Genomic DNA, 14,321 nt, shown 5'->3' with positions numbered 1-14,321 from the left:
CCTCAAACATGGAGAGGTTGTCCAGCTCTGAACTAGATCCTATAATTGTTTGGACAGAGTGGGAGATTTGTAGGAAACGAAAACACTCCTGATGTGGAAGTTGACTTTGTGCTTGTAGGGCTGGAAATGTCTTTATAGCACTGTCAGTGACCAAGTCATATATACGGCTCAGATCAGCCCGGGCCCAGGCTTGGAATGAGGCTGGTTCGGTGTAGGTCGGATAAAAGAGTGGATGGCCAAGGAAAGAGCAAGGGAGAATGTGGTGATATTAATTTGAATGAGTTTCATAATTTTTCCCAAATTTTTAGGTAATGCTGTGTTATAGGGTTTGTAATAGGACCACAGACCTGGGGAGGTAGCCATAGCAAATTAGACACTATGAGAGGGTGAAGATCTATTGCTTCCAAGCTGACCCATAAAGGCATTTCAACTTATGCGTGGTAGAGTGTGATTTGGGCCAGCTGGGCTGCATGATAGTAATGCAGAAAGTTGGGTACCCCTAGGCCTCCAGTAAGTTTATTAAGAAGCAGAACGTGTCACGAAACCCTGGGTTTCATGGAGCCCCAGATATATTTGAACACCCGGTTTTGTATTGCTCAATGGAAATAGGGGGGAACTGCGACTGGGAGGACTCTGTAGAGATATAAAAGCTTGGGAAGCAATGACATTTTCACGGCCGCAATCCGCCCGAGCCATGAGACACACAGGGGTTGCCAGGTGTTAAGCAGTGAGGACAAGTGGTTCAACATAGGGAGATAGTTAGTATGGAATAGATGGGCCGGGTTACTAGCCAATTTTATTCCTAGATAAGGGATAGATGAGGTGGACCATTGGAAAGGGAAATTCTCTTGAAGGAGTTTAAGCTCTGCTTGTATTAGAGACATATTGAGGGCCCTGGATTTTGCTTGATTGACTTCCAAGCCTATAACCTTTGCAAATTTATCTAAGAGTTGGATGAGATTGGGAAGGGTAATATGTGGCGAAGTAACGAACAGTAGTGCGTCGTCCACAATAAAACATCATTTATGTGACGTGGAGGCGACCTCAAGGCCTTGGATATTTGGGTTCGTTCTGATCAGGGCTGCAAGGGGTTCAATCGCGAGGGCAAAAACCAGGGGGGATAGGGGGCAGCCTTTTCTTGTCTCTCTTTGGATTGGGAAACATTCTGAGCGAAACCCAGAATATTTTACATATGCCTGGGGTTCAGTATATAGGGTGGTAATCCATTGTAGGAAGTGTGGGCCAAAACCCCTGTAAGATAAAGTGTAGGTTTGACCAGGAGACCGTGTCAAACGCCTTTCTTATATCAAGAGACAGGAGATAAATTGGTATTTTACGGGATCTGGCTATATCTTGCAGTAAGGTAACGCGTCGGATGTTGTCACTAGCCTGCCTCCGAGGAATAAATCCCACTTGATCTTTGTGGATCAACCCCCCTATGATTGGATTGAGTTGCAACGCAAGGATCTTGGCCAGGATTTTTATATCCACATTAAATAGGGATATGGGTCGATAGTTGGACCAAAGGGTATTATCCGTGTTCGGTTTGGGAATCATAGAGCTTATAGCAGTCAATGTGTCTCGACCAAAAGTGTGCTTTTTTTGGAGGAATGTTAAAGGAACTTGCGAGGAGGGGTGCCACTGTGTCTGCAAATTTTTTATAGTATGTGCTGGGGAGGCCATCCAAGCCAGGGCTTTGTGGGGTTTAAGTGTTTTTATAGCGATAAGGACTTCCTTGACCCTAACTAGTCCCTCCATTGACTCAGGACTGGCGTCCGACAGTTTTGGTATTGACAAGTTTTGGAATAGTGTCTCTGCTTGATTCAAAGAAAAGGAGGCCTTTGCTTCATAAAGGTTGGCGAGCCTTTTACAAAATTCAGAAAGCACCCTGATTGGGTTACTGGTATGACTGTCATTGGCCAGCCTGAGTCTAATGGGGGCCCAGGTTTGCTCTAGGCGTAAAGCCAGAAACGTGTCAGGTTTATTGGCTTTAGTGTATATTGTATGACTGGCTCTGTGTATAGCTTTTTCCACCAAAAGAAGGTCTAGTTCAATTTTAGTTTTCTCCAAGGTCAATCTATGGGGTTCAGTAGGGGAGGCCTGAAATTGGAGAAAGTGATTTTGAAAGTCTGTTTCAAGTTGCTGCATTCTAAGTTTCTTGTCCCTTTTGAGGTGTGTGGCCACTGAAATGCATTTGCCTCTAATCACTGGCTTATGCGCCTCCCATAAAAGGATCGGGATATTCCTGGTGTGGAATTGTGTAGGAGATAATCTTTGAGGGCTAGTTGTATGTCAAAGCAATACGACTGGTTAGTTAGGTGTGCTTCATTCATACACCACATTTTGTCTCTGGTCTGGGGAATCAATGAGGAGATCGTAGTGATCACTGCACAGTGGTCTGACCAAGTGATGAGTTGTATAGTGGAGTCAAGTAAAATCGGTGAGGATACTATTGGGATAAGAATATGGTCAATCCTAGAGAAGGATTTGTGGGGGTATGAATAAAATGTGTAATTTTTCTTTAAAGTGTTGCATTCCCTCTAAGTATCAAGAAGAAAAGCCTGCTGAAGTTGCTTGCGTAATTGGGTGGAGGGGGAATAATGTTCCGGGGAGTAAGGAGATTTGTCTAGATGGGGGTGGTGTACTAAGTTGGCGTCACCACACATAGAGTGCCCTTACAGTGTGTTTTTACAATCTGCAAAAGATGAGAGAAAAAGGGGTTTGGGTTATTGTTGGGGGCATAGTATGAGACAAATGTAGTTTCTATATCTTGCAGCAGGCCTACAAGAACAATATAGCGACCTTCTGGGTCTTTGATTTCCAGTGTTGGGGTGAATGGTATAGTGTGATGGAAGGCCAACAGGACCCCCCTTTGTTTCTTTGCAGCAGAGGCGATAAATACATTAGGGTATCTGGAGCTATAAAATTTGGGGGTGTGTTGGACCGCAAAATGGTTCTCTTGAAGGGCAACAATGCTGGCCTTCAGGGATGCAAAGGTTTGAAAGGCTTTGACCCTTTTTATTGGGGGAGTTAAGTCCCTTAACATTAAGGGACAGTATGTTTAGGGGGGCCATTTATGGGAGTGGGGGGGCTCATATTACTGAACAAGAGGGAGAGGGCCACGCGAGTCAACCGACCAGAAGAGGAAAGAAGAAAAAATAGTAGAAAGTAGAAGGGAGACGAGAGGAGGAGGGGAAGGGTGGGGTGTACGTAGTGTAGGGCAAACCATTTAACTTTAGGTGTTAAAAGAGTAATTTTATATTGCCCGACCAAATAGCGCACAAACTCCATGGCCAGTAAAGCAGCCAAGGGGTGGGTGCACCGCAGAGTGGGGGAGCAGTGATAGCTCCCCGCCGCAAACGGGAAAGGCGCGTTGAAATCAAAACGTTAAACTCAAGTTTAGTGTTAAACCGAAACCTAAACCAGTCATATTTTCGCAGAACCAGAAACTTCAGCAATAAGTATCCAATAGAAGCAGTTTTGAGGAGGGGTGGGTTGGGAGGGGGGAGTGGGGAGGAGCGGGAGGAGGGGAGGGGACAGGCGGAGGGGAGGAAAGGAGGAAGGGGGGGGAGGGGGAGACACAGGGGGAAAAGGATAGTTTTAGTTTTTACCTAGTAATAGCAAGCACCATACATAGGGGGAGGAAACGGGGGTTAATTTATGTAGAATTAAACATTGCTGCTGTAAACCAAGGATCTGGTAAAACAAAGATGCTGAAAGCATCAGTCCTAGTAACTGGAGAAAGTATCCAAACTGAGTATAGATAGACATCATTTAGAAGGATTGGATAAATTGTGGGGCGTCCGAACCTGTATAGCCCCCGGTGGTCTCACAGGAATTGAAAAGTACATACCCGGGTGCAGTCTCTTAGGCCTTGGTAGAAGAAAAAACCTTCATGAGATGTTAGGTTCTCGATGATCCGCAAAGAATTTGCCTACCTATGTGCAACAGGATAAAAGGAGGCAAAGAGAAACAGTCATCGCAAGATCAGCGGGGTGGGCGAGATTTTGGAGTGGAGAAGTTATCCCCCGGAGCCTGTGATGGTACGGATCGATGATGGTCCTGGCTGGTTGCGAGTCAGTGTAGCCGTGTATGGATGTGTAGCAGCATGGGCTTGTGTGTGTGGTAGCATAGTCTCTGAAAGCTGGGCCGGGGAAGACAGGTGGAGAGTTTCCAGGAGCCGCTGCAGAGATTCTGGTGTGGTGCAGGAGTGTTGCTGCCCCTGATATGAGAACTGAAGGGCAAAAGGAAACCGCCAGGTGTATTTCAGCTGGTGTTGTAGCAAGATTTGAAGCTGCGGCTTCATGGCACGGCATTTGGCTATGGTAAGGGGTGCCAGGTCAGAACAGCTGATATGCATGACCCTGGAACAGAAGTGAGTCTTTGTTTTGGGCAGCAGAGAGCAGCTGCTCCTTTGTGTGGAAAAAATGCAGCTTGATAATTATGTCTCGTGGTAGTCCGTCGTTTTGGCGGCGGTTGAGAGCTCTATGTATCCTGTCGAACTCTAACCGCTCTACTGGGATGGATGGTGAGAGTTCCTGGAACAGTACAGTAGTGAATGACTGAATATCGTCGATCATCTCAGGAATTCCACGGAGCCTCAGGTTAGATCTGCGGGAACGATTCTCAGCATCCTCTAAACGGGAAAGCAATGTGGCATTCTCCTCATGGAGTGCTGCATGCTCTTGGGCGTGCTCTTGGAGGGTAAGTTCCATGACATCCACCCTAGTTTCAAGATCTGCTGTATGCTGGCCTATTTCACGTATTTCCCGTGAGAGTCTATTTGTGATCTGGTCAGATGTGGCTTTCAGGGCTCTCTGGAGCATGGACTCCATGTATTTAAGAAAGTCATTTTGTGACATACCTGAGGGAGGCAGGGTAGGGGAGCCACTAAGGTTGAAATCTGCATCATCCTCTTCTCCACTGTCTGCTAGTTCCGGGCCAGCCAGCGACGCTGCATGTTGTTTAGCCAGGGCCCAGGGCATTCGCGGCCATTTTGGAAGAGGCACGGGCCAGAGCTTCTCTTATGAGTTTAGGCTTGTTTTTTCCTCGGTGGCCCGTTAGCACCATTCCAGGTGATGCTGGGTTGATTGTGAGGCGATCCCTGCAGGAGCGAGTCAGGAGGGTGGTTCGGTCACCTGTTTAGGTCCAGCGGGGAGTGCAGAGCTCAAACGGGAAGCATCCTCCATGTTAGGCTTCGTGCATGCGCCCCCAAAACACTCTAAAATCTTCAACCATTACACTCACATTTAGTAAAATTCAAAGCAAGCAGAAATACCACAGCAAGTCTGCCATAAACATCTAAAGTGGTGTATTGTGGTTACGGTGGACCCAAGGTGTGCAGATGCTGTCTCACTCTCACCCAGTCCTCAGACTCGGACCTCCACTTCCTGGTTCGGCGTATCACGTCAAACGTTAGTGATGATGATTGCTGTACAGCCATGCCCCTGTACGGCAATCATCAATAAGGCAGGTGTGAAAATATGCTTTCAGACATAGAGGAAGTGTTAATAGTTAGTTTGATAAAAAAATCACAGAATAGCAACCCAAATCAATATTTGGGGTGACCACACTTTGCCTTCAAAACAACTTCAAGTCCTCAAGGTAGACTTGCACGCAGTTTTTGAAAGAACTCGGCAGGTACTGTAGGTTGTTTCAAACCTCACAGATCTAAGCACAGATATTCTGTGGATGTTGGCTGCCTCAAATCCTTATGTCCATGTAATCCCAGACAGACGCCATGATGATCAAGGCTCTGTGGGGGCCAAACCATCACTTTCATGACTCCTTGTTCTTTACACTGAAGATATTAATGACATTGGCTGTATGTTTGGGGTTGTTGTCCTGCTGCAGAATAAATTTGGGGCCAATCGCACGCCTCCCTGATGGTATGGCATGATTGAAAAGTATCTGCCTGTATTTCTCAGCATTAGTCTAGGTTCACACAAACAATGGGTTAGAAATCTTGCGCGTTCAGCTGAGCGCCCACTATTTCATACCCGTATGTTAGTCCGACTTCGGGAACGATTTCAGAGACATCTGTGCGGTTTACTGCACCGGTGTCAATTTCAATCACCCCCGAAGTCGCCAAAAGTAGTGCAGGAACTACTTTTGGGAATTGGTGTGGCGCCGCAAAGTCAGAATACAGAATGAGGCAGTGTGGAATAAGGAACGTATAGTGTAGAGTACAGAATGAGGTAGTGTGGTATAAGGAGTGTATAGAATGAGGTGGTGTGGTATAGAACTTATAGTGCAGAGTATAGAATGAGGTGGTTATGAAATGGGCAACACACAGCGCAGAATACAGAATGAATTGCTGTATATTTTGTTTGGCAACATGCATGTAGAAGTGCCACACACCATGTCCGGGATAAGTGACACTACACTTACTGGACCTGGAAGGAGGTCCTCAATCTATATGTTCTTTTGTCCAAAAGTTGCCTGTACTGCAAGAAAAAATGCAGCCATTATTGCCCATCTTGCTCATGCTCGCTGCCCCCCCCTGCATTTTTGCATAGACATGCACAGCACTGCAATAAGTTGAGGTGCTGTTAAGTTGCTCTACTCCTCTCCCCCACCATCATGGAAACCTCTGAGTAATGCGGTGGCCTGGAGTGCACAAGCTTCACCACCGCTGCCCACAAGATCCCTTAACGGATTACCGTTTCGGGACACCTCCTGAATCTGCAGGACTCTGGTACTTTTTTAAAATGCCAGGAGACAATTCCACATATTTTGGGATGGTTGGGAGGTATATATTTATCTTGGGCACATTAAAATTTTCACTTGTTCTGGACCCCAAAAGCCCCATGCTGAGAAGTACCTCCTTCATCCTTTAATCCATTTTGAGTCGCTAATTAAATCAACAGTTCTGTGCTTTTCATACAGCAAACAAATTGTGTGCATATATGGAATATTTTTATTTTCTAGCAGATGTTGCAGCCCCAGTGACAACCAGAAGGACATATTTTCCAGAAGTGTGGTTTTTTGGGATCACTTATGTGGGGTGAGTTTGTTTTGGTACTACTTCTTCCCTTTATTTTTTTATTTTTTTATTTTTTTTAACTTGTACATTTTATTAAGATATTACAGTTTACAAGTACAGAAACATCAGTTTCAGAAGTACACAGTGTTAACAGAAAGGTTGCAAGCATTGTAATCAAGATGTAAAAATATTGTGTTAGAGTCAGTAAATGCATAAAAGATGCAAGATATTTGCAACAGGTGGTCGTGACTAATGACCATAGGCTATATAGAACAAGTAACAAATAACAGGTAGGCTGTCTAGTAATGCTGTCAGATTTGTCAGTGCTGGAGTTTGGGGGAGTATCTTGTAGTACTTTAACTGTTTGTCAGTCGTGGGGGATATAACCTTTCATGAAGTGAGTGGGGTGCTTCTTGTATCGGCTATCCAGGTGAAAGTGCTGGTTTAGTATTGTGATCAGCTGGGTTATGGTCAGAGGGATGACAGATTTCCACTTTCGTGCAATGGAAAGCCGGGCCGCAAAAAAATATGAGTGACAATCGAGTGGAGTAGATGTGGCCAGTCCTCGAGTCCTACTCCCAGCAGGGCCATCTGTGGTGTGAATCTACAAGTTACTCCAGTGATTGATCCAAGCAAAGTTTGTACATCCTTCCAGAATCCTGAGATCGAAGGAAAAGTTCACCATATGTGCGCAGAAGATCCTGGGTTTCCACAAGCCCTCCAACAGGTGGAGGGGGAAGACAGGAAGATTTTGCATAATTTTTCTGTAGTGTAGTACCAGAAATGTAGAAGCTTCTGAGTTGTTTCCCAATGGCAAAGGCATTTGGAAAAACCATAGGGTGGTGCAGGATGCATGCTGCCATTTGTTAGAAGGAGCTGAGAAGTTGAAAGCTCTTTCCCATTTATACATCCCTGGGAGTTTTTGCATAATTGGAGGGGAGTTTAGGAGTCTATATAGATGTGAGAACCCCTTTTGAGAGGGACTAGGTTGTTCATAGAATTGTAGAATCCCTACAATCTGGTTGTATTATGACCACCGTACCTCTTGAAGTGCGTGGTGTATTTGTAAATGTTTGTAAAAGTCCTGCTGCCAGATAGAGTATTTAGTTTGCAGTTCTTGAAAGGATTGCAGGGTCTTCTCTTTATAAAGGTCTCCTATTTTGCATATACCTGCTGAGAACCAGGTTGAGAGTGTAAGATTAGGGCAGACAAATTCAAGGGCTGAGATTGGGATGTGGCTTAAAGCTGCATGAGACAGGCCCTTGGATTGTTGGATTGTGGATTCCCATACTTTGATAGTTGCATTGACTGTGTTGAGGAAAGAGCATTGCTGTCTGTGACGTAATAGGAGTGCAGCAAGAAGTTGTGAGCCTTTAGCCTGAAGGGCTGTGTCTTCAATTTGCACCCATGATGTTGTAGACAATGATGTCCACCATTATTTGGCTTGGTTGAGGAGTATAGCTTTATAGTAAGTTTGGACATCTGGTGCTCCTAGTCCCACCTTTGTTTTAGCTGTGCAGAGAGTGGAGGATCATACTCTTGGGTGCTTATTGCCCCAGATGAAGTTGTTGAGAATATGTTGTCTTGAGGTAAGTTGCGATGAGAGGAAGGAGATTGGAAGGGTCCAAAAAAGATATAATGTGTGGCATCAGAAACATCTTGGTAAGGGTGATCTTACCAGCCCAAGACTATCTCGGCTTACTTAGATCAGAGCACAGGTTGTTCAATTTCTTAAGTAAACACTCAAAATTAAGGCGTAGCGTACCTGTGGATGGAACTGTTAATTTAACACCTAAGTAATAATTGCGGCTGGGGCCCACGGGAAAGGGGACGAGCATGATAGAGATTGTTTTAGAGAGCTATTAAGGCATACACCAAGCATAGTAGATTTGGTACAGTTAATTTTATAGAGTGATATTTGTCCAAATAGAAGAAGTAGGTTGTGAAGGATAGAGAGGGATTTTTCTGGATTAGTCATGACGACTATTAAGTCGTCTGCATAAAGCCCTATTTTGTGGCCCGTTTCACCTATCTCTAAACCTGTAATCTGTGGGTTGCTTCTGATTGCTTCGGGCAATGGTTCCATTATTAAAGCAAATATAAGGGGCGATAAAGGGCAGCCTTGCACCGTTTGAAATGCTTAAGGTTTTAGAGACCATACCGGAGGCCAGGACTCTGGCAGATGGTGAGGAGTATAGGGCTAGGATAGCTGCAGATATGTGACCTGTAAGACCAATTTTTTTCAGGACTGCCTTTAGATAGGCCCAATGCACTCTATCAAAGGCCTTCTCTGCATCCAAAGAGAGTAGCAGAGAAGGCGTGTGATGATGATCGGCCCACTGAATAATATCAATGAACCTTCTGGTTCCATCAGATGCTTGTCTGTGCGGGACGAATCTGACTTGATCTAGGTGTATTAATGTGGGGATATAGGGAGATGTGCAGGAGGCTAGGATTTTGGCATATAGTTTAATTTCTGTGTTTAGTAACGAAATAGGCCTGTAATTCGTCGGGTTATCTGATGGCTTGTCTGATTTAGGGATAGTGACAATCAGCGCTTCCAGGGATTTTTCAGGTATTTCTCCAGATACAATAAAATGGTCAAAAGTTTGATGCAGGTATCGGGTGAGGATGGAAGCATAAGTTTTAAAGTATTCACTGCAGAACCCATCGGGTCCAGGTGCTTTATGTAGTGGAAGTGATCGAATGGCTTTTAAAATTTCAGTGTCAGAGATTGGTTAATTGATATTCTGTAGTTGGTCTGGAGTGAGAGCAGGGAGTTGTAAAGATTTCAAAAATTTGCCTATTTGGGCTGGTTCTGGTGTGAGCTCTGAGCTACATGTGTGCAGATTGTATAATTTCAAGTAGAAGTCGCTAAAACAGTCCGCAATATCTTTGAAATTGCTGATTCTTTGTCCCTGTGAGGTGTGCATGTAGGGGATTTTAGAAAGGGCTGCCTTCTTTTTGACCTGTTTGGCCAGTAGGGCTCCAGGTTTGTTGCCATAAGCATACCGGTTTAGCCTTAATTTCTTAATGTGGTACTCAAAAGATGAGTGCATGTAGTTATGGAGGTCCTCTCTAAGGGTGCGGAGAAGGGCCGCATCAGTTGTATTAGGTCAGGCTTTATTACTGGTCAGCCTTGCGGATTTGGTCAGTAAGGGAAGTAAGCCTCTCTGCTCGTTTTCTCTTCTCATGGGCAGCCAGCTTTATGAAAATCCCTCTAACAACCGCCTTGTGGGCATTCCATAGTAGCAGGGCATTGGTTACAGGTCCATCGTTCAGGCAAAAGGACTCCAATTCTGACTTGATCTGCTCCTGGTACAATAGGTGTGAGAGAGGTGTTCATATGCCAGGTTGTGCATCTCGGAGTTGTTGGGTTAGTAGAAATTGTTAAGGATACTGGCGCATGATCCGACCAGGTGATTAGTCCAATGTTGGCTTGAGATACTGTCTGGAGAGTATATTTATGCAGCAGGAACAGATCAATTCTAGAATAGGACCTCTGGGCAGCAGAAAAAAAGGAGTAATCTCTTTCCGTGCCATGCAAGCACCGCCACGGATCATATAATTCTTCTAGAAGCATGAGAGAGTGAAGAGCTGTTGGTGTCTTTCTGCTGGTGGAGGAGGAGCCTAGGGTAGGGTCTACTATATTGTTGAAGTCACCACATAGCACTATTCTATCTTTGGGGTAGTGAGATAGTTAATTTATACCCTCCCAACACACATCAAACGGTTTTACCGTATGATCCAAAACAAACTATCACACAGTGCACATTGTCAAAGAGGGCGGATAGAATGAGATATGCCGGAGCTGAAAGGATATGGATCCCCGTACAGCAATCATAACCCCTCTCGTTTTCTTAGTATTAATAGCAAAGAATTGTTGGGGAAATTTGTGATGGGTACAGGAGTGGGCTTTCCCTTGTGCAAAATGTGTCTCCAGCACACATAAAAGATCTGATTTTAGTGACAGGGCTTCCTTCCATAGGCTCGATCTCTTAAACAGGCTCTTAAGCCCCTTTGCATTAATGGCGGTTATGTGAAGTGTCATTGTCGTAATAAAGAAAAGGTATGGACAGAAGGTGCGGAACAAATGAGTTTAAGTATAAACTAACAAATCAATTGTACAAGTGGAAGTGTCCTTCGCGCTATTAGGGAGTAATAGTGAAAATGTGTAAAAACTGACACATAAATGATGAAAACAATATAAAAATATGTGTGGTGGTGTCTAAAAAAGCAGCAAAATCTAAAAGTGTTCACGCTACACTTCAATGGAAATATTAGATAAAAGTGATCTTGCGCATTCCAATCTATTCACACAAAATAACATATAAGATGGCATGAATCATAACAATCAATTAAATATATAAATAAAAAAGTGGGGGGGCGTGGCTTGCGAGCACTCTGAATGGCAGCATAATCCCGGAGCTCCGGTACTGAGCTAAGAAACAGCGGCACAAAACATCCCATCGGGTCCCGTTCTCTACACCCGCAGAGGCAGAACACCCCAGGGCAGAGTTGGGAGCCATGTCCAGAAAACGAAAAGAACAGAGGAAGCCTCAGCGCCTGACGGACTTCTATGAAATGAAGCAGCATGACGGTAGGCAAGATGGCGCTGGGTCATCATCCACCCCAGCAAACAAATCCACTTCCATCCTCCCTATGGCGAACAGGCACAACCACAATATAAGCATCCATAAAAGCCCACAGCAATACTCTCCCTCTCCACCCTCAGGCAGCCCAGCTAAAGCAAGACCCCGGATGGATGGCGGGGGATTCGCTGATACAGCTAGCCCTACGAGTGACTCAGGGGATGACACACGTGAATTACCTGACTCCATTGAATCTTTCCCTACCTCACACCAGCCTGTGATCGATACTGTCTTAAAAGACATGCTATTATCCCTAAGAAGCTCACTGCAATCTGACCTAATGAAATGCATGCATAAGTTTAACAACAATTTGCAGGCTGTTGAGACCAGAGTTGAGCACATAGAACAAAAAATGGGGGAATATGCTACCACTATCAATGAGCTGGTAGACTCACATGAGGAAAGAGAGGGTGATACTGAATGGATTAAGGAAAAAATCGCAGACATTGAGGACAGAAACAGGAGGAACAATTTAAAGATAAGAGGGATCCCTGAAACTGTACAACAAGCCGACCTGCGCACCTATGTCTCCTCTTTATTTAGATCTCTCCTTCCTGACCTCTCAGACATGGAGATTACGATTGACAGAGTCCACCGCCTACCAAAACCCTCTTACTTATCAGAACATATCCCCAGAGATGTAATCCTACGATTACATTTTTATCAAGCTAAGGAACAACTAATGATGGTCATGCGCAAGAAGGAACACATTCCTGCTCAATACCAGCATCTGCAGTTTTATGCAGACCTCTCTCAATACACTCTACAAAAAAGAAAAAATTTGAACACCGTCACTAAAGTATTGAGAAACCACAATATCACTTATAGATGGGGATACCCTACCAAACTGTCCGTTACAAGAGAGGGACACACCCACGTAGTGAACTCCCTAGAGAAAGGACTTTCTATTTTGGAAAAGTGGAATATCTTACCTGCTCCAGAACCAGCAACCCCCAAACCTGTGGATCCAGTGTGGAAAACAGTCACCACAAAAAATGCTAAATCGCATAGCTAAACCCAGATGGACTATCATCTTTTCACTTTCTACATTTTCTGGGCTCAGTGCACCAGTCAGGAGCTCCTAAGCCCGAACTTTCTTCCCCCACTAACCTTAAACAGCAAACTGCTGTATACAAGTTTACTGTCTGTTAAATCCAGATTGACCTATGCAGAAGTTGCTCTTTTATACCAAAGTTGATTCTGCAATGTTAACGTTTCATTTTGTTTTTTATGTTTTCTCTTCAACGTTTTTGAAGTTGCAGCAACTGGATACACAAAGACGCAGCCGGAATATCACAATCTCCCTGTCACCCCAAAATGAAAACAATCTCAGCAGTGTACGTGAGTACCTCTTTTGTCTTATTTCACTGAAAGAAGATTTCCTATGCAATACCAGGAAACACCACATGAGGGCAACAAGACCTCAAAAATGTCCCCACGTTTCCAAATACTCTAGCATACCTTCCTTACAACCATGGGCATAAAAATTATTTCTATTAATTCCAAAGGCTTGAATCATCCTGCCAAAAGGAAATCCATGTGGTCAGAAGCAATCACCCACAAGTCAGATGTGGTTTGTGTGCAAGAAACGCACTTCTCTGCCACTGCAGCACCCTCTTGTACCCATAGGAGCTTCCCTTTCATTTTTTTTGCTAACTCCCATAACAAAACCAAAGGGGTCCTCACAGCAATAAGAGACTCTGTGACTTTCACGCTTCACAAAGAAATTAAGGACACAAAAGGAAGGTATCTCCTATTAATTTGCGACATTAATTCAATCACTTATACCATCGCTAACGTTTACGCTCCCAACAAGCATCAAGTAAGATTCCTCAACAAAATGCTACAAAAAGTGAAGACCCTCCAGAGGGGGAGATTAATCATATGTGGAGACTTTAACTCAACCCCAATCCCACATCTGGATTCATCTTCCGGAACAAGACGTTCAAACCCATCCCTCATGAACATCCTACATGAACAGGAACTTTTTGACGCATGGAGGTGTATGCATGCAGGAGAGAGGGACTATACCTTCTTCTCTTCTCCCCACAACTCCTATTCCCGAATAGACCTTTTTTTGGTTGATCAAAGCACATTAGCCCATGTAACATCCACAGATATCAATACCATTACTTGGTCAGACCATGCGTCCATCACCATATCTCTAAAAGACGATGCCGCATGCAATACATCCTACTTGTGGAGATCAAACTCCTACCTAATGCAACAATCGGACTTCAGGAAAAAAATAGAAGATCAGATGAGGGAGTACTTTAGCATTAACGCACCCTCCGTGCAAAACCATTTTACCTTGTGGAATGCCCACAAGGCTTATGTGAGAGGTGTCCTCATACAACTGGGGGCGAGGGTCAAAAGGCAGAGGCAGCGGTACATAAAAGAGCTGACAGACAAAATTTCTCTGTTAGAATCCAGCAACAAACAAAATACCTCCTACTCAACCTCACAGCTACTTACACAATTAAGATATGAATTGAGATTGTTATTACTAGAAAATTTTGAAAAGTCCTCAAAAAAGCTTAAAATGACATATTACGCCACGGGTAACAAAGCAGGTAAAATCTTAGCTTACAGGATTAAGGGCATTAGATACAAAACAAAAATTCCATACATTTTACACCCCCTTACCAAACATAAACTGTACCATCCACAGGACATAGCAGACA

At 44.3% G+C, this 14,321-nt stretch overlaps 1 protein-coding gene across 2 annotated transcripts in view; it reads left to right on the top strand.

Annotated features, from left to right (window-relative positions):
- Window positions 1–14,321, top strand: part of LOC141105638 (ovostatin-like) — a 208,961-nt gene that overhangs the window by 112,531 nt on the left and 82,109 nt on the right. Inside the window, exon 18 of one of the 2 annotated variants that reach the window (XM_073595608.1) lies at window positions 6,934–7,006. In XM_073595608.1, coding sequence (XP_073451709.1) covers window positions 6,934–7,006 — 73 coding nt within the window. Of the gene's footprint in view, window positions 1–6,930; window positions 7,007–14,321 lie in introns of both variants that reach the window. The other variant, XM_073595607.1, reaches the window with a different exon arrangement.

The sequence above is a fragment of the Aquarana catesbeiana genome, linkage group LG08 (genome assembly GCF_042186555.1).
Source record: "Aquarana catesbeiana isolate 2022-GZ linkage group LG08, ASM4218655v1, whole genome shotgun sequence".
NCBI classification, from domain to species: Eukaryota; Metazoa; Chordata; class Amphibia; order Anura; family Ranidae; genus Aquarana; species Aquarana catesbeiana.
The sequence above is the reverse complement of the archived record's forward strand: the minus strand, read 5'-3'. Positions and strand labels throughout refer to the sequence as shown.